Consider the following 26,821-nt stretch of genomic DNA (forward strand, 5'->3'; position numbering starts at 1 on the left):
ATTTAACGGTAGGTTACACATTATAACCTCTTCTTCCACATGACAAGTTCCAAAATCTCTACGATGTTTTGTACTACTCCAATCAAGTAAAGAAAACATTTAAAAAAAAAAATAATAATAATTTATATATATATATATATATATATATATATATATATATATATATATATATATATATATATATATATATATATATATATATATATACGTACATAAGATGTATTACCTAAAATCCCCTAAAATATAAAATATTATTGAGCTAAAATAAATAAAAAAAGCCAGGGTTAACTGCCTCTAAGCAGTAACAGACAGTTAAAAACGTTTATGAATGAAGGGAATGCACTTTACAATCCCATTAGCTTCATTGACACATTAGCATAGTATTCTATGGTTTTAGGGCACCCAGAGATACTTTATGAAAAAAAAAAAAAAACTACACCAACTTCACTTCACTGATGAATGTCCTTGAAGTGTTCTTCACTTGACAGTCACCTACATTTTCAAAATATGTGGAGCACAAGATAAGCTGCATATTTTATTCTTGCCTATTCACCTCAAGAAGTTGTTTTAAAAAAACATGCCAGATAAAAACATCATGCAGATTTCGTCCATGACCCCAATCTGCATTTCCGGCAACTTTAAGCCTCAGAATCTTTTTGTTGTATTGTGTATTAGGAGTAAATAATGTAAATATAGTGAGGAAGGAAGTAAGGTGTATTTATATATTGTATTTATTGTGTATGGCCATACACCCAAAGCGCTTCCTAATCATGAGGGGGCTCTCTCCACTCCACCACCAAATGTAGCATCCACTTGATGCAACGGCAACCACAGGACAACGGCGCCAGTGCACTCGCCACACACCAGCTATAGATGGAATGGAAGTGCCATGGGATTTTTAAAGACCACAGAGAGTCAGTATTCCAGTTTAATATCTCATCCGTAAGACTACGCTCACTGGAAATAAGGTGTCCCCTTTACTATACTGGGGCATTAGGACCCACACAAACCACAGGTTGAGCACCCCTGCTGGCCTCACTAACATCACTTCCAACAGCAACCTAGTTTTGCCATGTAGTCTCCCATCCAGGTACTGACCAGGCTCAGCCCCGCTCAGCTTCAATGAGTAACGGGTCTTGGGCTGCAGGGTGATACGCCTGCGGCTGATTCATAGATATAGATTCATATTGATCGCGCACAATTCCTTCCAGTGGTCTATAGTGTTGCTACTAATTAGATTCAAATAGAAGCTCCCATTAATTGCATTCATGTAAAAGCCAAAGTTATTTCTTCCGAGACCCTGTTGATGGAACAGGTGTGTTGATTAGATCACGACTCGCAGCCAGAAGGAGATCCTTGTAACATCTGCTCTTTGATCATCTTGCCTTGCCAGCTATAAACTCTGGATTTGCACTGTGGCAGAAGAGTAAATAGCACTGTACCGCAGTTTAATATCAGATCAAACATGCAATGCGCTTGGGCTCTAGTGCCTCTGATTGGCTGTGTTTTACCCGTGCTCCCCTGGTGTTTTTCTAAAATGAAGGGGTAATTTTCAGACTTGACCCCAGATGTGTATTACACCTGCATACATTCTGTGCGTGTCCTCTATAACTGCCGTTTTGCTGATACAGAAGTTCTCCCATGCTCCGCTGTAATGAGAATTAGACTAAATTACATCCACTGCATTATTATTAGCCTAGCCTGTCATCTAGGCTTATTATGGGCTGCATCTGTTACACAGGGGGGAATCCTTCTTATGTCCCTCTGGCAATATCTTTTTCGCTAATGAGCCTAATAATGTACTGTAGCTGTTTCACACTAGAACAGAAGGGATCGAGGTGTTTTTGTTTCGTCCGTTTACTTTTTAAATTTGTCTGCACCCATTCACTAGCTGCCAGGTCTGGTATCTGTTATAATGCACCTTCTGAAGCTGCAGATTGCCCTTGATTTGTCCCCAGGCTGATCAGCGGTTCAGAGCAGAGGAAATGTCCAGAGTTTAGTTAGATCTAACACACCTGAGCTCAAACACATGGCTTGATTCTCAGTGCTGCCCAGAGGGAAACACATCTTGGCCTTGTGTCAAAGCAACATTTGCCAATCCAGGCTCATTGGAAATATGTGCCCAGGGATACATCTTTGAGAACTGAGAAACATTTCACTGGGCTAGACATACTGGCAGGTTTATTTTTCACATATTCACTTGGGCTGCCATGTACATTTTTCACAATCTCAAATACATTACTAGGGCATGTTTTCTCATATGTTTTTTATTTTATTTTTAAAATCTGTTTGAGGCCGCTGTGTACATTTCTGCCCATCTTAATGTCCTTCTAGTGTTTGTCTATGAGAGAAGTTGGTCAGCTTGTCTTGCATAATGGACCCGTTTCATATTTCTGTTTTTTTTTCAGCAATAGACGTTGTCATAGCTGGGTAAACTTAGAGTGCATTAAATGGGCAAGTGAAAATAATATATTTTTTTCACAATTCTATTTACTCTAATAATAAAAGGAAAAACTCAAAGATGGTGTTGTCAAGACTTTCAAAAAAAGGATAAGACAATTATGTGAGGCTGATGATGACAGCCAGAAGAGAGAACAACCTCAAATGTACTGTTCTGCCCTTAGACAGTGTTAGAAACACCTCTAATCGCATGAGCGGTGATTAGTTTTTTTTTTTTTATATAATTTCATGCAAAGATGTTGTAAAACATACATAAATACATATCAATGTACATACGCTTTCTATTTAAATCAAAATATTAAAAACTTCAAGGATTTAAGAGGCTGATTACCATTAAACACATCATAAGTCTTGTGAAAATGGTCCATATATCAGCTTGAAATCGACTGACCCACCCACCTCTTTCCCTAAACCCAACTGATAATCTTTTCAAAAGCAGTCATTTGCCTCACTTAAACCCCAGAATAAATGGGTAAACACTCATTGGTATCACCCTGTAGCATTGATTTTATTCACAAAATGCAACCATGTGTACCTGCGAGCACATTACTCGGTTCTCAAAAATGTGGCCCTGGGCACATATTCTCTATGAGCCTCTGTTGAACCTGTTTTTGTTTGTTATCTCATGTTTTTTTTTTTTTTTTTTTTGTTGAACAATTTTAGAAAAGAGGATTGTATTAAACATATTGTTTTCTTGTTGTTGTGAAATATTATATTGAAAGGAAGCTAAAATTGTCTCAACATGAGCTATAACTTCTTTAAATCTGTTTGTTTTTGTATTTTTTTTATATTTTACATGTAATCATTTGGCAGACACTTTTCGTCAAATTGACTTACAACTAAGGACAATGGAACAATCTAAGCAACAAAAATACATATAACAATGACGTGTCTTTTATTGTCCTCATTTATTACAATGTACTATACAATAAGTAGTCATTAAATGCATCTTTGAACACCAGCTCATAGAAACACTTGTTTAACTCTATATTATTTATTTTTTCCCACCACTATCGTTAATGTATATGTCTGTGTCACAAGAGGAATGCTAATTCTATAAATTAAGATACTTGATATACCATTATTAGCAATTATTGAGGTAGATACAGCTCCAAAAACCTCTGAGAGAATAATGCGCCATTAATGCGGGGACAGATGGTAACGGCTCACACAGTTTTTGCCTTTTACTTTCAGTAGTGAATAATTGACTATGGTTTGAGACTCCTTCACCAGCTTAACTGTCCTGCAATGTTTGCATATTGCATGAGTGATATCCATAGACTTGTTTTGTCTGAAGTATTCCTCACAACGTGACATTTTCTTCAACTCCATCTCCTTTTTTGCCTGCAGATTGATGGATGTTTATTCTCATTTTCCAAAATAGTTTAACAAATAAATAATTAAATTTGAGTAAATAAATGAGAGAATTGTTTATAATATTGTACATCAGTACAAATGATGCTGATGATAGGACAATATGGTTAATGCATACAATACAAAAGGCTAGATTGTCTAAACAAAGCAAATTATTGAGAACACAGTCCCATGAAAGTTGCAATGGGTGTAAAGTTTTGCAATTGATCTACTGACGATGTTCAATTTAAAGAATACAGAGGCAGCAGCTCATTTCCATAATGAACAACACAATGTACCAAGTGCAAATTAGATTGCAAGCCAATGATAATCAGATGCATATGATCTTCTAACAACAACACAGGCACAGAATGGGTTAAGACATACTTGTTTTGCTGTAAACTGAGTACCACAAAGTAGTAAATCATGCTGATGATTCATTTTAAAACTCTCTTCCCATAAGTTTTCTATTTGACTGGGAAACCCCTACAAAATAAGATCATCTGCAAAAATAACTCCGTCAACGCCTTTTCATCACTAATGTTTTAGTTCGGCTTTGTAGTATATTTTTTATGGCAAAAGAGGGTGTACATTGGCTTAAGCTCTCCCTGTGTTTATGCTAAATGCATAAAATCTCTATTTTGTTGTCTGACAGGCAGTGGTGTAAGGTAACTAATAACAAATAATCCAATTACTGTAATCAAGTAGTTTTTCTCAGGAATTGTATTGTGAATTTTTTTCTTTTTTTTTTTTTACACAAATGTGTACTTTTACTTTTCCATTGATTATATTTTTAGTGCTGTGCTACAGTTTTAGTAGTTTCCTTCAACCTGCAGTCACTACTTTATTTTTCTTGCCTATGGGGATTAGAAAAATCAGTCATGTGATTCCTGTTCAATCAAATCGCACATACCGTAGAAGGAAAATCGCATCATAATGAACTACCTCAAGACATGTCACTATAATTGCAACAGTTTGTAAGCATTCAAAGTGTCCAAAAAGATGTCCAAAATCTTTACGCGCATTGACCCAGAGACTGTTTAGATGCATGTCAGTGATGAGAAGATGATTGATGTTTACTGAATGATGACTGAAATGGAACAGGACGTCAACATAACGTCCGATTGATGTCGAACCTTAACTTCATGGGGACTTTGCATTTTGTTTGGAAATGAAAATCGGGTTTGACGTCAGAACTCAATGTCAGGCCAACGCCAACATCATTGTCTGATGTCAAACCTAAAACCAACCAAATATCAACGTCTAATGATGTTACAGCTTTTTTTGATGTTACCACTTTTACGTCTATCAGACGTTGTATTTTGGTTGCCATACCTGATGAATAAATGTCAGTATTTGACATCAATATGACGTTGGTTTAAGATGTTGATCTTGATCTCGATTTTGGTCACTTTTTAACAACCTAAAATCAACCAAATATCTACGTCATTTGACGTCGTTATTGGACATCAAAATAACGTTGTCCTTAGATGCTGGCTTGATGTTTAATTTTGGTCGCCTGATATTACAACCTAAATCTAACCCAATGTTAACATCATATGAGAGACGTTGTGAGCCTGCTGAGCAATGACTAAATGCACTACAGAATTTTACGTTTACACACACATGCACAAATTACATGTAAACGCATCAGCTTTTATCAGCGTTAAACTCACTACTGTTGAGTACCTTTAAAAGGGCTACTTATTACTCATATTTTGAGTAAAATTTACAACAGATACTTTTACTCTACCTGCACTACATTTTTAGGCAAGTAGTAGTACTTTTACTTAAGTATAATTTTACAGTACTCTTTCCAGCACTGCTTACAGGTAATTGTGATATTTGTTGCATCATTAACATTTTTGCTATTTTAATGATTTTGCCTTAATGACTAAAGAATCAACTCAAGTTGACAGTTGAGCCCTCACCCCTTGCCCTGTTATCAAAGTTTGATTCAGGCTTTTAATGTAACCAGTGATTTCTGTTATGCTAACAATTTTCTGCAGCTGTTTGCATGAAGTTTGTTAATAGCCATCTCCAGTTTCAGCCGAGTGACGAAAGACTTCAGCATGGGTGTAACTGCCCTTCTGGGTCTTGCTCTTCTTTTCTAGAAGCCATATTGTGCATGATCAAAATCCCTCTGGAGACTTACTTATTTCCTTCCTGTGTTTGGCTGGAGATGTAAGAGCCAGCACAAGAGCTCATTTTTAGAGGTATTCTTTGATTAATATGTTGTGCAATAAAGCAGGAAATCGTATTCCCTGTGGCATTTCAAAATGTGGATGGATTCCATTTAACCCTTATTAAGTTTCCAAAAATAGGTCTCAGATTCTGTCTTCTGTTTCTTTCACCGCCAAACACTTGTCACAAAGCCTTTTTTGGTTCAACAGAAGTTTCGTAGTGGATTAAGCATGCACATTAGTAAATACCCTGTGGTAAGATTTGTCACTTTGTTTGCGCCGCTAAGATATTCCTAATTCTAAAGCCAATATTGAAGATTTCTTTCTCTTTAGTAGAATTGATTCTGATTACCATAACTTGCATATTAAAATCTGTACCGTTAAAAGGAAGAAAGAAAAAGGAGCTCCAGTGGGGCTCCATCTCTTCTCGCCATTGTCTGGTGTAGCATGAAGAGCCCGTGGCAGGCCAGAGTAAGGAGGACAGGCGTTCAGTCTCGGGAGCAGGTCTGTGTGGGTTGTGGTGACAAATGAGCTGAAAGCTTGGTATTCATTGCACCCAGCTCTCCTGTGCCAGCCCTGTCCCCCCTTCACTGACAGCCTTTCATGTGTCAACAATACCTCACACTGTTTCCTGAGCTCAAGGTGCATGCAGAGGACGGCAGCCTGGGATTGTGTAGCCTAAGGCTGGACGGTGAGATCGTACAGCATATACCTTGCTATCATAGACATGTCAGCCCATAGAGATTTTATAACATGGTTACAAAAGTAATGGAGAGACTTTTATAATCTAGTTGATACATTTGCAGGAGAAACAATGCTTGTTTTTGTTTACACCTGATAACAAAACACAGCAACGCAGAGTTGTGCACCACCAAACAGGTCAAGACGAGAGGAATTTTATCAGTGTTATAGGTGTAAACCTTTTTAAAGATAGCATGTAATGAATATGGAAGATATTTTGGGCTGACTTATAATGGCTGTCATTGTGTCATTAGCTCAGTGATGTCATTTTAAATGCAAAGTTGACTTTGTTTGTGATGTCTTTGACATCTTGACAAAACCAAATACATGGAACAAAATGGATTTGTCATTTTAAAAATGTTCAGTAAAATTATATATAAATAATTTTAGATATCTAATTATTCATTAATAATTAATGACATTTAAATTACAAATGTAATTTTTGCCACTGTTGTGGTCAAGAAAAATATTATGATCTCCCATTGTAGTCAGGACATCGTTTTAGAGTTCCTATTTGCAGGACAAATAGAATTAGAAATTCTTTTATAATGGTGGCCAATAAGTTATTTAACAAGTCCTGCACCTAAAAAATGATGTATTGTATGTTGTGGGGTAATGTGTACATAAAACTTTGCCTGTGTTACGGCACAGTCTGAAATATTTGACGCTGTAAAAACACATGACACTGTTATAATGGCCTTACAAAATTTCCCTAATCATGTATAGGGATATTTTACAGTTTGAACACAAAAAAATTCCTGTCTGTCAGATGAAGAAGAGCCGGAGTCAGAAATTCAAATCAATAAAGTTTATTGAAGGTAATTTGCAGTTTCATCAGCAGAAGCCAACTTCAACACTTGCAAATGAGGCCGCTCTGCTTACAATCACAAATCAACAACAATTATACTCTTACACCACCTTTTCACTGCACACGACAAGGGACAAAAAGGAGACAACTAGGATCTGATTTGAACTGTTGATCCGTTAAAATATTTGATCTCCTGCTACTAGACTGTATGTGACTGGCCGACTGGATGTGATGTATTCCAGTGTTGATCAAGGAGGTCCAAGCATGCGAGATGAGAATTTTTTTTTTTTCTCATCTCATAGATTTTTGAATCAGAAAAAGGTCTATATTAAAAAACAATTCTATTCATAAATGAGTAATAAAAATATATTATTGTTTTTTTAATCTTGTCTCCACATTCCCTCAAAGTTCTAGGACCGGACACCACCGCGAGAATCAGCCACAAGGAGGTGTATTCCGACAGTCATGTCCGAATGTTATGTGAAGTGGAAAGGCGGCTTTACATAACGTCATTTGTATAGGTGTTTTAACCTGATTGATTAAAGCACAGAAAGACTTTCCACGTGGGTGCGTGCGTACAACTCTGAGTGATATCTCAAGCATACAATCATTAGACAGCAACTAGGCTGTTTAGAGCTGACCCCAGACCTGTGAAAGGATCCACAATTGAATAGGACACGCACACATTCAAAATACACTTTGTTTCTTACCCAAGGCTGAGTGTACTCTCAGCCGTCTTTATCAAAACTGGTTAAAAACCAGTGTAATCTACATTTAGGCTGCTATATCCTCACTAAACAAAGTCTGTCTTGAATAAAAAGCAAAATCACTTTAAACTAAATTAATAATAATAATAATAATAATAGTAAAATCACTTTAGACAGTATTAGCACAAAGCAGAACAAATGGCAAAACAGTTGTTTTCAATCATCAAGCCCTTCAATTTCACTTAAGAGGTCTCCATGACCTGTGACCTGATTTGGTGGCTCCTAAAATAGTTACAAAGAGACAGGCAAATGCACTGGACATTCTTATATTAAGCAATGTGTTAACTTTATTTATTTATCAAAATCATTTCAAGATTAAATACTGATTTAAATAATCATATTAATGAAGTAATGAGAAAAAGGATAAACCTTGATCCTTGCTTGAGACTGAAATCTGAATCCATCACGTTTACTTCAAGTTGTTATAAAGACATCTAAAAAATGTCATTTAAAAGGATATATCTGAACTAAGGACGTCTAATGACAGTTGCCATATGCATGCATACATTCTTATTCATATTCATGATGTGTCATGATTTAAAAATGATTCATGAGAGTTTGATCAAGTAAAGTTTTCTAGATGACTGTTCTACTGCTCATCAATAGTGGCGTGCATTAGATGAAAGAGCAGCTCATGAATCAGCATGATGAGGATGCAGATGGGGCGTGGCCAGTGTCAGGGCGTCTCGGCGACACAGACAGCGCTAAGCACATTTTGATGGCTCTCCCTCTGCTGAGATGGATGTGTTTGTTTTGAATTCAGTTTTAGAGAGCACTGCGTTTACTAAGTCAGCGCAACCCTGCTTTCCTCAAAGGAGCCGATCGGCCACAGCTGTAGCTATGGGGACAGCACATTGTTAAACCTCATTCAACCCTGACTCCTTTTACCAGCCGTAAGCCTCTCCATGAAAAGCCATTTTCTTAAATCTAGCGTAGTATGATGCTCCCTAGGACGTGGTGTACTCTTCCTTTAAGTCCGCTGTGCCACTTGTTCAGAGAAGGGATTACATCCGTGTTCCTCCTGTTTTTAGTTTGATCTCTGGATTATACCGAGCTCAGCCATATCTCCTGCATATTAGTGGATTTGAATGCAAATTATCCTTGTACACAGATGCGCCCCGCACTGCGGTGGGCCGCCTGATCCAGATGCTCCATCAGGGAGGCTTGATCAGGTGCTCTGTGTTAGGATTCAGACAGCACTTTCCCGTGCATGTCCCGAATCTCAGAGTAACAGCGTGTGAACTGTTCCTGCGAAAGCCAAAAAGATCAAATTATTTATAGCCTCAGCAAATGAGATGAACTGCTTATCTTTCAAGGTGCAGTCAGACGACGCTACTCTGCTCTGAACAACGTGGGGAAGACGGAGTAAAGGGGGGAGAGATTAGAAAGGGATGGAGCACAGGTCTGTGCAAACTCTACAAAGAGGATTAAACTGGGAAGATTGGCGGAAAGAATGATTCAGTTGCCCTGATCTGTTGGAGTAGGGAATATTTCTGGACTGTATGTAATCATGTTTCCACCTACAAATGTAGGCCACATATGTATGGCTACTATTCATCACGCCTGGGCTTCTTTTGCTCGGTTCGTTAAATATGGCGTGTGACACTACGTTTGGGTTGATGGATTGATGTGTTTTTGTTCTCCATTGACCTTAGTCTTAGCTTTAGCTTCACAGTGGTGCAGACTGCTAATGATGCCATTGGCGTGTTGTCCATGCCAAACCCAGTTCAGTAATTATCTGTAGTGAGAAGCAGTGCTGTTCTGCTTATTGATTTTTATTCTTTCCGGGGAAGCTAACATGCCAGAGAGAGCAGAGATGATATGAGTGAGAGGCTGCTGATTTGCGTTGAGCTGTGTTTACAAAGTTAATGTGATTCTCTCCCTAGTTCAGAAACCGCAGTAGCAGAATATGATTTGTGAAAGAGACGAGATGTTTTGAGAATATTGAATTCTTTCATTTCTGTTCTGCTTATCACTATTGTAAAAACAGTAGTCACTGTAGAAACTACTGTTAGGTTTTGCATGTACCTATTTTTATCAAATGTTGGGGTGTTGCATCAGAAATGATGGATGGAAAACTAAAATGTGAATGACATTTCCCAAATGTGCCTAATATAAGACTTCTACATTTGCTTGGGTAGATGCATTGTTTTTATATAGTAAGGTGTACATAATCCCCTGTGAAGAGTTTTCTTACATGGTCCTAGAGGTGCATACATAATTAATGGCGTTTGTTTCAGTAGGTCATTTGAATGAATTATTTTACAATAATCATTGTATAGCATTTCAAAAGTATTTTTTAAATGTTGTATAGTTTGGCAATGGAAATGGTTTACTGTCTTCCATGTTTTCCATTGAATCTGAAATAAAATATATATTGTATGAAAACTGGCCAAGTACTGTTTGGGGTTACTTCAGGGGAAATGCAGTTGCGTTCCTCAAAGTGTAAGGTCATTACTTTTTTGACTTTGACACGTAGGGCTATTTTGCTAAAATGGAAGGATTCTCATCCTCCCACTCATTCTCAGTGGATTAGAGAAACTATGTCTTGTGTTTATTTGGAAAAATCAGGTTTTCATTAAGAGGGTCAGAGGGGGAATTTTTTTAAGATGTGGCAACCTTTTATTGATTATGTGGAAAATCTCAAATAATTTGATTTTGCTTTACATATGGTATGTATGGTTATATGTTTGTATTTTTTATATTTATTTATTTATTTATTTATTTTTATTATTTGTTGTTGTTGTTGTTAATATTTCTTTGAATCTGAACTTACATGTACAATTGTATATTTGTTAATTTTCGGCTAATGTGAGCACTATCCCGCTGTTGGGTTGGTATGGGTCTGGGGTTTGTATTGTTCTTTCTCATTTGAAAAACTGAAAATCAATAAAAAAAAATATCTAAACCAAAAACCTGACCAAGTAATAAAATCTACCAAAGCATGCAACCAAACGTGTAACAAGATTACTAAAACTGAAACTAAATTTAAAATGAAGCTAGTTCAAATTTTTGATAAATTCTGTAATAGTAAATATACCAGAATGAGACTTCTGTCTCCACACTTTAGTATACAGTGCATCCGAAAAGTATTGATAGCGCTTCACTTTTTTATGTTACAGCCTTATTCCAAAATGGATTCAATTCATTTATTTCCTCAAGTTTCTACACACAATATCCCATAATGACAATGTGAAAAAAAGATGTTTTGAAATTGTTGCAAATTTATTAAAAATAAAAAACCTGAAAAATCACATGTACAAAAGTATTCACAGCCTTTGCTCAATACAGCCTCAAGCCTTTTTGAACTGTGAAGCCACTCCATTGATATTTTGGCGCTGTGTTTTGGCTCATTGTCCTGCTGGAAGACGAACCATCGCCCCAGTCTGAGGTCAAGAGCACTCTGAAGCAGGATTTCATTCAGGATGTCCCTGTACATTGCTGCATTCATCTTTCCATCTATCCTGACTAGTCTTCCAGTTCCTGCTGAACTCCGGTTAAGCTGCTGAAACATCTCAAGAATGATCAGAGGAAACAGTTTATACCTGAGCTCAATTTAAAGCTTTACGGCAAAGCCCGTACATACTTCTGTACATGTGATTTTCAGGTTTTGTATTTGTTTTAATAAATTTGTAACAATTTCAAAAACTCTTTTTTTCACATTGTCATTATGGGGTATGTGTGTAGAATTTTGAGGAAGTTAGTGAATTTAACTTATTTTGGAATAAGACTGTAACATATAAAATAGTGGAAAAAGTGAAGCACTATGAATACTTTTCCAGATGCACTGTATAATATATCCAAAAGACAAAATGTAATTTTCTGTAATAAATCCAGAAATATCTGGGATTAAGTGTGTTTTTGGTCAAAGGCTAACATTATGACCTTCACAATAAATAAATATAAAGCAAAAAGAAAATGCTTTTCTCCAGTTCCTCTGAATTTTTCAAGCAATATGCAAAACAGCGTACACAGTCATCCAGACAGATATTGAATTTCTCTAATGTTGCATTTGATTATTCATGCGGAGGGAAAAATATTGATTGGACCTTTTAAACTCTGATTAATTCCGTGTAGGTATGCATAAAATTTTCTCTGTCTGGATTACTGATTACTCAACAGCTTCAATTCGAAATGTCAGTGGTGTTGTGTGGGGACTCTGTATATGCCTGTTATTGCAGTTCAGCCTATGGACATTTTAAACAATGTGTGTATTAATTTACATTTGTGTGTTTGCATTGCAGGTAAGCAGGGATGATGCGTTGTCTGGCAGCCCGTGTTCACTACAAGACCCTGATAGTGATCTGTGCTCTTCTGTCTCTGCTCACGGTTCTTCTTTGGAACAAGTGCACGAGTGAGAAAGCACTGCGCTTCCTGCCCCGGCACCCTCAACCTCCTCCCAGCCCTAAAATAGACAGCCATCCTCAGCAGCCCCAGCCCCCGGAACCTCCACCTGTAGTTGGCGGAGTGCGATATGAAGAGATAGACTGCCTGATCAATGACGATGCCACCATTAAAGGTCGTCGAGAAGGCAGTGAGGTTTACATGCCTTTCAGCTGGATGGAGAAGTACTTTGAGGTGTACGGCAAGGTGGTGCAGTATGATGGTTATGATCGTTTTGAGTTTTCACACAGTTACTCCAAAGTATACGCCCAGAGAGAGCAGTACCACCCCAATGGAGTCTTCATGTCCTTTGAGGGGTATAACGTGGAGGTGCGTGACAGAGTCAAGTGCATCAGTGGAGTGGAAGGTAAGTTATGTGGTAGTGGTTACACCTCTTAACTTCTGTACTATGATTTATTTTAGGTATAGTTTGCCTTAATTCTGTGCGAGGCCTAATGCCCCAGTATAGTGAAGGGGGTGCTACACTGTCAGTCAACACCGCCTTTCGGTTGAGATGTTATACCAAAGTCCTGACTCTCTGTGGTTATAAAAAATCCCATGGCACTTCTCGTCAAAAGTAGGGGTGTAACCCAGGTGTCCTTGCCAAAGTTTCCTTCATCTGCCCTTACCCATCATGACCTCCCTAACATCCCCATCTAACGAATTGTCTCTATCACTGTCTCTACACGACAGCAATAAGCCTACTATCACCATTGTCCTGTGGCAGTTTCTTTCTCTTTCTTTCTTTCTTTCTTTCTTTCTTTCTTTCTTTCTTTCTTTTTCTATAGAAACATACAGACACACTTAACATCTTGTCCATTAACACATGAGAACAATACAAACGATCACCAAACATACAACATGAAGAGAGACAGGCTACTATCTCATTGGCTACAGCGATCGTTGACCATCAGATGATGAGCTTGGAATTTTTTATAAAAAATTTTTAGCGTTGGTATTGGTTTTACAATACACAGAGCCTTACACAATAAATGTGCTATATTAATACACATTACATTTATTTTGGTCGGACAGTGAAGGAAAGGACAGGAAATAAATGTCATTTAGGGGTCGATGGTATTGGAAAAGGTCCATGAGGTGGGACACTCACAACACAGTTGCGTTATATGTCAGCACACTGACCGCTAGGCTAATGGCACTGACATATCTCTCTATTTCTTATTCATTTTGATCCAATAAAGTTCGCTTAGCAATATTCGAGCAAAAAAAAAGTCAGTTCCGATTGATTGCTGTTTTGCCCTGGTATTTTTGCTTGTCCTATAACATGTATCATATGTGGGTCCACAGAACTTCACTATTACTGGTTTAATTTACAACCTCAGAATTTAGTAGTTACAGTAAACACTAATTAGTAGTTTATTAAGCTAGTTGTGTTAGTTAATGGTTTGATAATGCAGTGAGTTGTGACAAACTAAAGCTTTTAAAGGGTTGTAATAGTTTCAGGTGAATGATGAGAGTAAAAATCTTAACAAAAACATGAAAATTGCTGTAATATACTCAAGATGTTCCAAAGCCTTATTAGTTACTTTCCTCTGCTGAAGAGTAGTTGCTATTCCCCAGTGACTTCCTTTTTATGGATCAATTCTGTGTAAATCCTGAGAAACCAGTTACCCCCATTCTTTAAAATATCTTTTATTGTCAGCCAAAGAGAGAAATGCATATAAGTTTGGACTAACTTCAAGGAGCATAAAACTTTTAATAGCAGCTTTTCAATGACTTATGCTACCTTAGGTTGTTTGAACTGTACATTCTACTTAGTTTGTCATTATGATGTTTCCAGCTAGCTATAAAAGTATAGTATTTTCAGCTCGGCTGGCCATTTTACCATGTGTATATCCATTCTGCCGGTTTTACCTTCATAATTGGAGAAGGAAATGAGAGAAAAGTCAGCAGATTCTGCCTGGGCCGACTCATAACTTGCTCTACTAATGTGTCTCTCTAAAATCACAGTTTTTTTCTCCCTCATCATCAAGATTCACCTAAATGCATGTCACATTAAAGCAGCTCTTAATTATGGCACACGGGGAGAAGTGAGAGGCAAAGCGACCTGCTTCATTTCAAACACAACTTGTTAGTGGCCATTAATAGTCATTTAGTGCAGTCCAAGAGGAGTTTCCTGGAAGCCAGGCTCGAATGATGTACGTCTGGTTCTTACTGAGTAATGCACCCTCAATGGACTATACATTAAGCAAATGAAAGTGGGATTGATTCAGCCAAGAACTGAATCACAAGAGCCGATTTGATGACCTTAAACGTAATGGAGAATAATTTTGCACTCAGACTCCCATGTGTCTTGTAGTGAATGTCAATGAGAAAAAGCAAGACCAAATTAAAGCAGAATCATTTTCCTTTTTTTTGTCAAGCACCATAAATGACGAGCATCTCAAAAATCAACTGAGAGATGACACTCTTTGACGGGAAAAAGCTGATTATATGCTCTCTGTTGTGTCCTTCAGAAGCGTTTTACTGTCCAGGAACCACATTTTTCTCTCCGCTGTGTCAGTGATCTATCACCGTTTCTCTGCCCTGACAGATTACTTTCAACCATTTCCTGCTGGCTCGCTCTTCTCTCCATCGCTCTATCTCTTTGCAAGGACTGTCCTTCAGCAGGTGGGGTTAAGTGGCCTGTTCGAGACTAAAGCTCTGGTGTGATGGAGCAAAACTCTGATCTCAGTTTCAATACAGTACTTAAACACCCTAATCTGAATCTAGAGGCTTTTTGTTTTAAGATTCCAGCTCTCTCTCTCTGATCATTAGACTACCATCGCCACCATCATATCAAAGCTATTAACACAAAGTTTGTGATTCACTCAGTGCCATGGTAATGAAGTAATCACTTCTTAAGGAAGTATTGAAAATGAGGTTGGTCTGATCAATACCAGAGTATAAAGAATGCCTTCCAAACCACAACATCATTACTATTCACTGAAGATGGTGAATCACTCGAGCAGTGTTTCACAGGATACTAATGGCAAACAAAGCGGAATAATCTGCACATTTAAATGAAAGTGAATCAAATTCAAAGCAGACCGAATCAGTGTGTTTGCATGTGTAAGTCTATGTCAGGGGAACCAATGACAAGTGTGTAAACAATCCTTCACACACTCTCTATCTCTCTCAAAAAAATGGAGCGTATACTGCAGTACTCGATTAAAATGCAGCACATTCAGACATGCTGCTCTGAATAGCTTTCTTTTTTTTTTTTTTGCGGAGTCATTGATCAGCTTTCAGGATTCAACCACTTTCAGCTCTTTTCTGGCGAAAGATTTTAAAACATGCAGACCTTGTTTTGTGTGCGCGCCTTTTTTGTTGCACTCCAATGAAGCGCATTGATGTCATAATCCTTTGTGGCAGGTGGAAAAATTGGGTTGTCTATGAGTTGCGATGAAATCCTCACTGTCTGTGGCAGCACAAAAGTGATCGAGGTGGTACGAGTCGCCTACTTTTGTCTCCTTTCTAGCCCCTTCTCCTACATAACCAGACGCCAGTCCATTACTCACAGGCTGTTTACATGGAGCCACTCTCTGTTCTGCTTTCTACAAAGACGCTGTGTAGCAGTAATGACCGTGTTGGAATGCAGGAGCCTGTAGGGAATCATCTGAGATTTGAAGCATTGCCTCTGATTCTCCTCTGGTGTCCATGGAAAATTAAAGCAAGCCCTGCCTCAAAGCAGATGTAACATTTGAAGTCACCATGAAATCAATTCTGTTTTTTTTTTTTTAGAATTGCTGTATTTATTATAAATGATTTATTAGTGCACATTGCTATTTTTTAAATGCTGCACTTAATGCTTTTTCAAATGCTTCCATTCATGCACTGTTTAGTGTAAAGTTTTTACTGTTTGAGTGCTCAAATCGAAGAATTCGATTCTAAACTGCCAAAGCAAATCATTCAAATCTCACTTTCGTAGGTAATATATTGTAGGCTTGGAGTTATAAGGTAATAGGCTATCTCCTTAAAGGTGACAGAATGTTTAATTCCTCCTGAGGACTTTTAATATACAGTTAATTTGGATATAAACAAAACAAGGCAAAGGCAATGGGATAAATTAAATTACATGAAATTAACCCGAAAATAAATGAAAGACACTTTGCAAATTATAATTTTGTGACAAGGCATGAACAAACTGTCTGTCTAGATGTCAAATTGGACATTCTAAGTTGACTTGTTTGTATTAACTGAATAACGAAGCACCACCTAAATGTAGGTATTGCCAAGCTGCTCTTATAATGAAACATATTTCGTTGGAAAATAGAAGTTTAAATACCATTAGACAATTTTTTTACAAGTAGGGTACTTTGATGGACCATTTTAAAAAGGTACCACCAGGAAGAATCTTAAATTTTTTATCAAAAATTTAACTGAAAAATCTTATTTAACTTTAAAGATATTTTTGTGTTTATTTTATTTATTTCTATCCTATATATTTGTCTAAATAACTTTTTATTGTAATACAATTTTTTTGTATTTTACAAATTGTTTTATATTGCAATATTATTTGTGTATATCCATTTTGCCTTAAAATAGCCATAAGTTGCTGATGTGGCAATAAATAAATTATATATGTAAAATGGAGTTCTAAATGTTCTAAATGATTCTGAGGTATTGAGCCTCAAAGTGTTTGCATTTTATATAGCAAACAATATGTGTGTAACAGTTCTCTTTCATACATTTACATGACAGGGATCCTATGTACTCTAAATTTAAATTATGAAAATTCTGCTGTCTATGACATTTATTTAATGTTCTAGAATGAATAACTTTTCTTGTTTAAATTAATGATACTAGGCTGTGCTTAATATTTTGTCCAGTGCAGCTGTTAATTGTATGTAATTAATATGAATTATATAATTTATATGAATTATTGAATTATATTTATGTTTTACTGACTATATATACACAAATAAAAAATTTCACATTTAATATATTACATTTTCTTAGTTCCTGTTTTTTTTCCAACAATGTAACAATTTATCATGTCAATGTAAAAAAAACGCATAGAAATCATCACATTTACATACATGTTTTCAGTTTCAGGTTTCTTCTCAATTTTATATGATGTTGCATTATTTAGTTGACTCTGATTTTGTGTTTCTTTTTCGTTTTTCTCACTGTCAATAGAGCAATCAGGTAAAATGACAAAGAAATCTGATCGGTCACAGAAAGAACCTTATAGAGCCAAGCTAGAGTTCAACTTTGTAGTTAAAACCTTTTTAGTTTTTTTTAAAATAAGTCGTAAAATGTAAACAACTTATATTTAGAAAAAATCCCATAATGTAAATAACTCGTCATTTAATAAGAATATGTCAATAACTCAATTTTGACAAAAATGTCAGATAGAACCTTAGAACCTTATAATTCTAAGTTAAATCATCTCCTGTTTTAAGCATTGAATCTTATAAATCAATCTCTTGCGTTGTATCTGTACTTAGTTTTATATGATGAGAGCATTCATAAACGTGCAAAATTCAGCCACTGAACTTGCACATTCATCAAAATTCTAATCTAAACAGATTTCAGTTGTCATTGTGTTCATAAGATCAACAGAAATGGGCAATTTGGTAATTATACTCTGCGCCATAACAATTAAACAAGTAGAAATAAATCTGATTTGGCACTCACAGATCTTTTTTTTTTTTTAAAGATCTGAGACCATTTGAGTAAAGAGGTGATTTCTATTAGTCATAAGAAAATGTCATTATTTTCAGATCTTATGAATCATCCAAAACTAAATGAACTAACCTTCAAGAAAGCATAATAGGGGCACTTTAATCCATGTAAACTTGTCATTTTTTCATCAAAATAATTTCCACTTGCAAGGACATCCCTTATCTTTTCTGACGTGCATATATGTGCAGCAAGAGCAAATGACAGCACCAGTCAGTGCCTGATGGAAAAAATCAATATTTTTTTCTTGTTTGAGTAGCTGTTTTACTTGCTTTACTGTATGCGTTACAATAGGAATAAAAATGTAACTGCAGATGCATTTCATACCGACTTTAAAAGCAGCCTTGGGTCTAGTGCTCAAGGAATGTTATGTTGGATGCAAGTATTTCGACTTGCGGTGTTCATAATATTTGGATCATCAGTTAGCATTTATTTTTAACTTTTTACTCTGCAACAGATTATTACGCCAACAAAATATTGGCTTAGGCCTTTCTCTGAATATATAATTTGCGGCAATATGTCCATTTTGGAAAGGTGTTACATTCGCAAACGTGCAAAACAAAGATTAATTAGAGGTTGTGTTCTCCTCGTTTCATCCTGGGTGTCAGAAGCACAAAAACAGTGTGTTGAGCTCAGAGGTAATAACCCACATGAGCCTGCGGCAGTGTGTTAGAGCAGAGAGCCTATTATCAGAGACAGCGGACAGACTCATCAGTCTCCGCTGAAGGAGAGGGAGAGAGAGAGGAGAAAGAATAAAAAGGAATGAAAAGGAGATGAGCATGGAGGGCGACAGTGAACGAGAGCTCCTTTTTCCTCCTCTTTCAGTTTGAGGGATGGCGTCTCCTCCAGCAGAGGATCAGAGTGCTCTGAATAGTATCTAGGCCAGAGAGCGCCTCCACAGCGCCCATCTGCCTCCTGATACAGGTCCCACTTAGAGCCTGTGTGTGTGTGTGCCCTGGAAAGCGAAAGGCAATCTCATTGGTGCGTTTGTCATCTATAGTGCCTTGTTATGTCTGTATTTAACCCCACATGTGGTTTTTTATGTGTATGTTTGTGAATAGATCCTTTAAAGCCAGCTATAAAGTAGCACCGCGGTTGCAGTGTTTTGCCTGTGGCTTGATTATTGCCATGCCAGGCTGTAGAATAGATGAGCTGTGCTTAAATGAAAAATAGGATGGAGAGAGGGTGGATTAAAGCCTGGTGACCTGTTACTTTCTTCTTTCTTCTTAAAATTTAGTTGTCTTTGCCGACAACATAACCTCACATTTGAGTCCAAGGTAATTTGTACTAACTCAAGAAGACTTTACTTTAAAGATGATACAGTTGAAGTCAGAATTATTAGTCCCCTTTTGAATTTTTTTCTTCTTTTTAAAATATTTTCCAATTGATGTTTAACAGAGTAAGAACATTTTCACAGTATGTCTGATCATATTTTTTTCTTCTAGAAAAAGTCTTATTTGTTTTATTTCAGCTAGAATAAAAGCAGTTTAAATTTTTTTTAAACACCATTTTAGGGACAAAATTATTTGCCTTTTTAAGCTATATTTTTTCTCATAGTCTACAGAACAAACTTGCCTAATTACCCTAACCTGCCAAGTTAACCTAATTAACCTAGTTAAGCCTTTAAATATCACTTTAAGCTTTATAGAAGTGTCTTGAAAAATATCTAGTCAAACATTATTTACTGTCATCATGGCAAAGATAAAATAAATCAGTTATTAGAAATGAGTTATTAAAACTATTATGTTTAGAAATGTGTTGAAGAAATCTTCTCTCTGTTAAACAGAAATTGGGAAAAATAAACAAGCGGTCTAATAATTCATGGGGGCTAATAATTCTGACTTCAACTGTACGTTTTTTTGACTCTACTAAAGCATAAAAATACCAAAATATGTTTGCAGATATTAAAGAAACAAAATCTGCTAAAGTCAGATATTATGCTTTGAAAATGTCCATTATGTGCCGGAACGTCTGTCTTTGTTTTGGTCCTTTTAACCCACCCAATACCAGTTTAGCCAATTATATTTCAGCACCCTCGGTTGCCTTAATGGAAAACTGCGTGTTTCATTCCTTTATTCGGAAAGACTTTCAAAGCATGCGACCATAATGCAAACTCCGATGGACAGTAGCAGACTCCGAAATCAGATGCAGATTCATATTTCCGCAGGAGGTGTTTATTAGTTAGCAAAAACGTAAATATTACTAATATAAACATTGGCTGAGCAGGTTACATTATAACTGCATTTCCTAACAACACACTATGTGATGAGATTTGTATTGATAAGCAATTTAGATGTTCGCACCAGATGAAATGCGACAGAAATTTAAAATCTTGTTAATACATATTAAACCTCTTTAACATTATTAAATGTACATGCTGAATCACTAATATGTGTTTGGTTCTAAAGTTCAATTTCAAATTGTTTATTTGATTTTCAAGATCTGAGGTGAACTATCTGCTACTGCTTTTAGTAGTATTGCAATAAATGTCATGTAAAATGGTTTTCAAACTCACATTGTTAGCAATTAACACTGAATAGAGCACATGAGGTGTACCTGTGGTGATCATTGTCAGTTTATCCTATTGTTCAGCTACAAGAAATGGAAGCCATTTCTAAAATATAAATGTCAGGTGTTTGTTAGAACAAAAAACTTAATATTAAAATATTCCTTCTATTGGGTGCCGTTGCTTTTATTTAGAAGATGATTTAAATCAGCCTTTAGACTTGACAGTCAGGCAACTGCTGTTGGTCTCATTAATCTGGCAACCTGCGCTTGCATTTTTTTTGATCCAGGAGTGCAATACCTAGTTCAACCACTGGGTGTCAAACTTGCATACTGCACCTTTAATGGCTTTTCGTCTCAGTGTCCACCTCTTGTATCTCTATCTAACTGATGGTTTATGTTTTCAGTTGTTGCTGAGTGCTCTGGATTGACTTACTATTCATAAAACCTTTTTTTTTTTAACAAATGAATGTTCAATTATGTCTTAAAACACTGCTTGATACTTGAGACTCAACAGTAACAGTAAAAAAAGCCTTATAAAATAACACATTTGAAGACTGAAGTCAGTGTAAACCGTCAGTATTATGAACATGTAATTGTAGCCAAGCTGCTCTGCTGTGTGGTGACCTAAAAAGATACTGGTGTTTAAAGGCTAGAAACCTGTGTTACTTGGGGGAATTGTTATTGTTATTTTTAATGAGTGCATCTCAGAATTTGTGTCTATATTGGTGTTGTCGCTTTGCAAAAACCTTTTAACAGGGCTTTGTTAGGCACTGTGCTTATTAATGTGAATCACATTACACTGGGTCCAATATTCAGTTGGTTTACATTATAAGTCTAAGCATTCCTGTGAGTAATAACTTGGGCAAGACAGAATCTGCTGACATTTTTCTGCTGAGAATTTTGTTAAAAATCTTCGGATTTCTGCAGAACGACTTTGGGAATATCATAACTAAAACCTTAATATCTAATTCTGAAATAATACCTTTTTAACTTTTATTTAATGTCTACAATGCAAATCCAATTAGATCCTCTTTATTTGGTAAACAAAGCAAGTCTCTTATGTAATATATACTAAAAGGCAGAAAATATTACTTTACATAATATGTAAATAAATCATATGAAAAAATTTATATTAGTCAATAATTATATAGAAATTAATTAGAAAACTGAATAAATATAAATTTACACACATTTACTCAAGTAAATAAATAGACTCATAGATGGGCTATAACACCCAGTCTCTTATATTTTTTTTTCTGTTTCCTTCTTACAGGAGTACCGTTGTCCACCCAGTGGGGCCCTCAAGGGTATTTCTATGCTATCCAGATAGCTCAGTATGGCCTGAGTCATTACAGTAAGAACCTGACAGAGCGGCCACCTCATGTGGAGGTGTATGACACGGCGGAGGAGAGAGACAGCAGGTCCAGCGCATGGACTGTCCCTAAGGGCTGCTCACTCACCAGAGTATATGACAAGACCAGAGCCACATCTGTACGGCAGTTCAGTGCTCCAGGTACCCAAGCAGATATTAAACTGCACACTTTCAATTTATTTCCTTTATCCAATATTATTTTGTTCTTTATACTAGGGCTGCACGATATTGGAAAAATCTTAACATTGTGATATTTCTGCAATATCATTTTGATAAAAAAATACATTTTACTAGATTACTTAAATATCTCTATTTGGAAAGAATGAATCATTTTAGATTGATCATGATGATTCTGTAGAGGTGTGCACCTGCACAAAATCAAACAAACAATCTACAAGCATAAATAAACATATATAATATATATAAATATATTAATATATCTATATGGATGGATGGATAGATGGATAGATAGATAGATAGATAGATAGATAGATAGATAGATAGATAGATAGATAGATAGATAGATAGATAGATAGATAGATAGATGGATGGATGGATGGATGGATGGATGGATGGATGGATGGATGGATGGATGGATGGATGGATGGATAGATAGTGAAATAAAGTGAGTGTTTTATAAATAAATTAATAAAGCGTGTTTATCATTTTTCTGAGTCTAACAGTATTATATATACAATATATATACAGTAACTAAATAATAAAAATAAATGTAATTTAATAAAATTAATCATTATTATAGTTACAAATTCTTAAGCCTAAGTGATTTTAAAATCATAATACGGTCACAGGCCTCAGTCACATAAATGATAAACTATAATGCAGACTCAACAATGCATATCCTGTGATGCGATTATTGTGAATGATCACATCGCGATAATGATGCTGAAACAATGTCCTACTTCATACACTTCAGCCAGTTTTAGATTTATATTCAGTTTCACCCTCATGTTTACAGCTCAATTTCAGTCAAACTTAAAGAATAAATCATGTTTTTCAAACTGTTTCAGTCCAATGAAGGAAACCAGTGCAGTTTTTCTGCATCCCTGCTCATGTTTTTCTTCTTTTCATCTTTGCATGTCCTGCTCCACTGGCCATTCATATAAACACTCCAAAACAATGATAATGGTGTATCATACACTGCTATTCAGACATTTAGAGTAAGATATTTACTCAAAAAACAGAAAAAAAAATCTTTAATTTTTTTATTTATTCAGAAAGAAGCACTAAAATGGTACAAAAATAAAATAATAAATGTCTCTTGAACACATTCAATGTTTTCTGAAAGATCATGATGTTAATCTGTAGACTAAAGTAATGATGCTGAAAATTCAGCTTTGCCATCACAGGAATAAATTATATTTTAGAAAATGTTTCCAAGACAGTCATCTTTTATAGACTACAAAGAGGCTGTTTAATAACCTCCCATAATACTTGATTATCTGTAAAAATAGAATCATATGCTAAAAAAAAATCTTCTCTTTATACTTTCAATCACCAAATTGTGCACACACAGAATTGTGATTGTGAAAGCGATAAAGGAAACATCTCTGCTGTCTTCAGAAATCGACCAGATGGAACCATCAGTAGTCGGTACATTCTGTTCTTCCCTCTGGATACTGAATGATAAGGCAGCATTTTTGAGGTTTCAGACACGCCGTGCTGCTTTTTAGCATTGAGCTAATCAATAGCCATTAGAATTAGCAGAGCTGTCGCGCTGGCAGGCAGTAATTGGTGTCATCACCCAGAGCATTGATTAGAGCGGGGCCATCTAGGACACACTGGGTCCAAGGCTCCAGCAGGATGCTGCCTCCCTCCTGCACTCTCCGTCCTCCACATCACTGCTATTGATGGCAGGGTAATCAGAGCAGGACAGTACAAATCCACTTAGTCTCTGCATTGCCTTAAGTAATGGATTTATGAGTACATTAAATAGTGATAGGGGTTGTTTGAGCCAAAATGTCTTCTGCAGCCTCTTTTCTTTTCCTTTGAGTTTGCTTTTGTTGTTTATACCACTCTTGTCCTATTTTCTGTGTTGCTTTAATGTTGTTGTTGTTATTACCCTGTCTTGTGAGTTTTCTCTTGCTCGGGTACTCAACCTCATTCTGTTTCTCATGCAATTGCATGCCTGCTTTTCTCCTCTCTGTAGAGGGTATGAACAAGTTTTCTTTTTGTTCTGCATAACCTTGTCAGAAGGCAATGCAGACAAAGTCGGCAAGAGGAATTTGACACTAACAATGAGAGATGACTTTCGGATGAAGTGTTGAATGTGCATTTCTGTACAAAGCGAGATAAAGTACTTTGATGGAGAGTTCGCAAACTGATCTGCTCACTTTGCAGTTGCACTGCAGTGCACTCAACAGTCTTGTGGAGGAGAAATGAGTTTTAACACAGTCCAGTGTGAGATGGATTGTTTTAAAGTCATTTCATGGGCAGAGCCTGTCTGACACCAATGTGTCTGTTTCATTAACCCCAGGAGAAAGTGGCAAATGAAACCTTGTGCCTTTAAGACTATGCCTACCATCTCAAGTTCTTTCACTAGTCTGTGCGAATCTGTTTTTGTATAGACCTTTTTCTTTTGTCATCACATCTGAAAAAGTTGTAGATGATGGATCCCAAACCAAAAAAAAAAAAAAAAACCTAATGCAAAAGATCCCGTTTGGTCAACAATCAAACGCGAACACTCAGTTGAGAGTAATGGAGTATATTTATTATAGAAAAATAGTAGTTTAAATGAGCAACTCTTCAGGGTGGCCATAGGGCAAAAAACAAACAAAAGAATCTACTAAGTAAATAAGTAAATAAACTAAATTACCTGTAAATCTTTGAAGAAAAATACACGAAGCTTACCTTCCTCCTTAAACATAAAGTCAAAATTAATCAAATAAGTATGCAGGCCACCCCTACAAGCTCAACCTCTTAAAAGTTACATACAGTACACCACTCTTTATACCACTCTTGTACTATTTTCTGTGTTGCTTTAATGTTGTTGTTATTACCCTGTCTTGTGAGTTTTCTCTTACTCGGGTACTCAACCTCATTCTGTTTCTCATGCTATTGCATGCCTGCTTTTCTCCTCTCTGTAGAGGGTATGAACAAGTTTTCTTTTTGTTCTGCATACAAGCTCAACCTCTGCATACAAGCTCAACATACAAGAGTTCTGCATACAAGCTCAACCTCTTAAAAGTTACGTACAGTACATAAACATTTCTACAAGACTAAAGGTTGGTAGTCAGCTGGAGAAGTAGGGAAATCCAGTAGCTCTCCACTCCTAGCAACCATTGCACCACAAATGAGCTCTCTGAACCCTGCCGAAAGTTTCCTTTTATAGGTCTTCGCGACCAGCAGCCAATCAGATCCTGGACCATATTCAAAATGGAAGCCTATGGGATGACAGAAAACAACACAAGAAGGCGGGCCATAGAAAAAAAGAAATATGCAATGCGCAACAATAAATAAATAAATAAACTTTAGTGGTAACACCAACTTGGATGAACTTGGCAAAAACAATCAATATTTTCAATGGTTTGCTTAGGTTTACACTGAACACCCATATGTGCAATTTTCCATTTTAATGTGCAACATATAGTGATAGTGATTGTTGCTACAATCAGCAGCATACGGATGTTCATTTATGAGCTTCTCAAGCTGGAGGAACAATTGGAATACACTCATCTAATTTGATCTTCAATGTTGTTGTTTTTATTGTTGCATTGAGTGTTTATTATTGCCAATCTGCAGTCTTGTCTACAAGATAATGTTATCTAGTTATTGCACTCAAACTCGGAGAATATGACACGTTTGATGATTGGAATAATCAGCTCTGGGATGGAAGGATTTGTTTATTTGAACAACTTAATGTAATACTTGATTGGTGGGCTTGCTTAAAGGAATGCAAACCTTATTAGTGTTTAATTTGCACAGTGTTCAGACTCATGCTCATTAAGGATTATAAGAAATAAAAACTTACTGTAATATTTTGTTTTATTTAACTTTAATAAGATATTTAACAAAAACAGTACAATACCAAAAAAAAGAAAAAAAAACTGTACAGATTAATTGACATTAACCCCCATATATATATATATATATATATATATATATATATATATATATATATATATATATATATATATATATATATATATATATATATATATACACACAACATATAAAGCATAATCATATATACAAAAGATTACAATATTCACATTTTTTACAAAGCCAGTGTCATGAATATATAGGCTAGAGATGTAAATTTACAAACTTAAAATACCAAAGAGTCTTAAGATAGGTCCGCGTGTGGTTTCGGCTGTTTTTCTGTGAAGTTTAAGGCATAACTGTTCCATTTCACTGACATAAAGCAGCTCATTCAACCATCTCTTCCAATTAAGTAAGATCATCTTTTTAGCTGTAAAAACCAGCTACCTTCAAACCAGCTATCAGGGCTTGCTGTTGGGTTAACAGAAAGGTGTCCATTATATTACAATATTCAAAAATAGCCAAATTTTAGTCAGGTTGGGTATTGGTTCCATAAGCA

General features: G+C 36.1%; 1 protein-coding gene across 3 annotated transcripts in view; it reads left to right on the plus strand.

Annotated features, from left to right (window-relative positions):
- glceb (glucuronic acid epimerase b) overlaps nucleotides 1–26,821 on the plus strand; it is a 74,601-nt gene that overhangs the window by 43,281 nt on the left and 4,499 nt on the right. For 2 of the 3 annotated variants that reach the window (XM_087258519.1, XM_087258518.1), the window contains exons 3-4: nucleotides 12,557–13,062; nucleotides 22,165–22,404. In XM_087258519.1, the coding sequence (XP_087114645.1) occupies nucleotides 12,567–13,062; nucleotides 22,165–22,404 (736 nt within the window). In that variant the 5' untranslated portion in view covers nucleotides 12,557–12,566. 3 annotated transcript variants of the gene reach the window in all.

This window comes from Danio rerio, chromosome 7 (genome assembly GCF_052040795.2).
Source record: "Danio rerio strain M-AB ecotype USA chromosome 7, GRCz13ab, whole genome shotgun sequence".
Taxonomy (NCBI): Eukaryota; Metazoa; Chordata; class Actinopteri; order Cypriniformes; family Danionidae; genus Danio; species Danio rerio.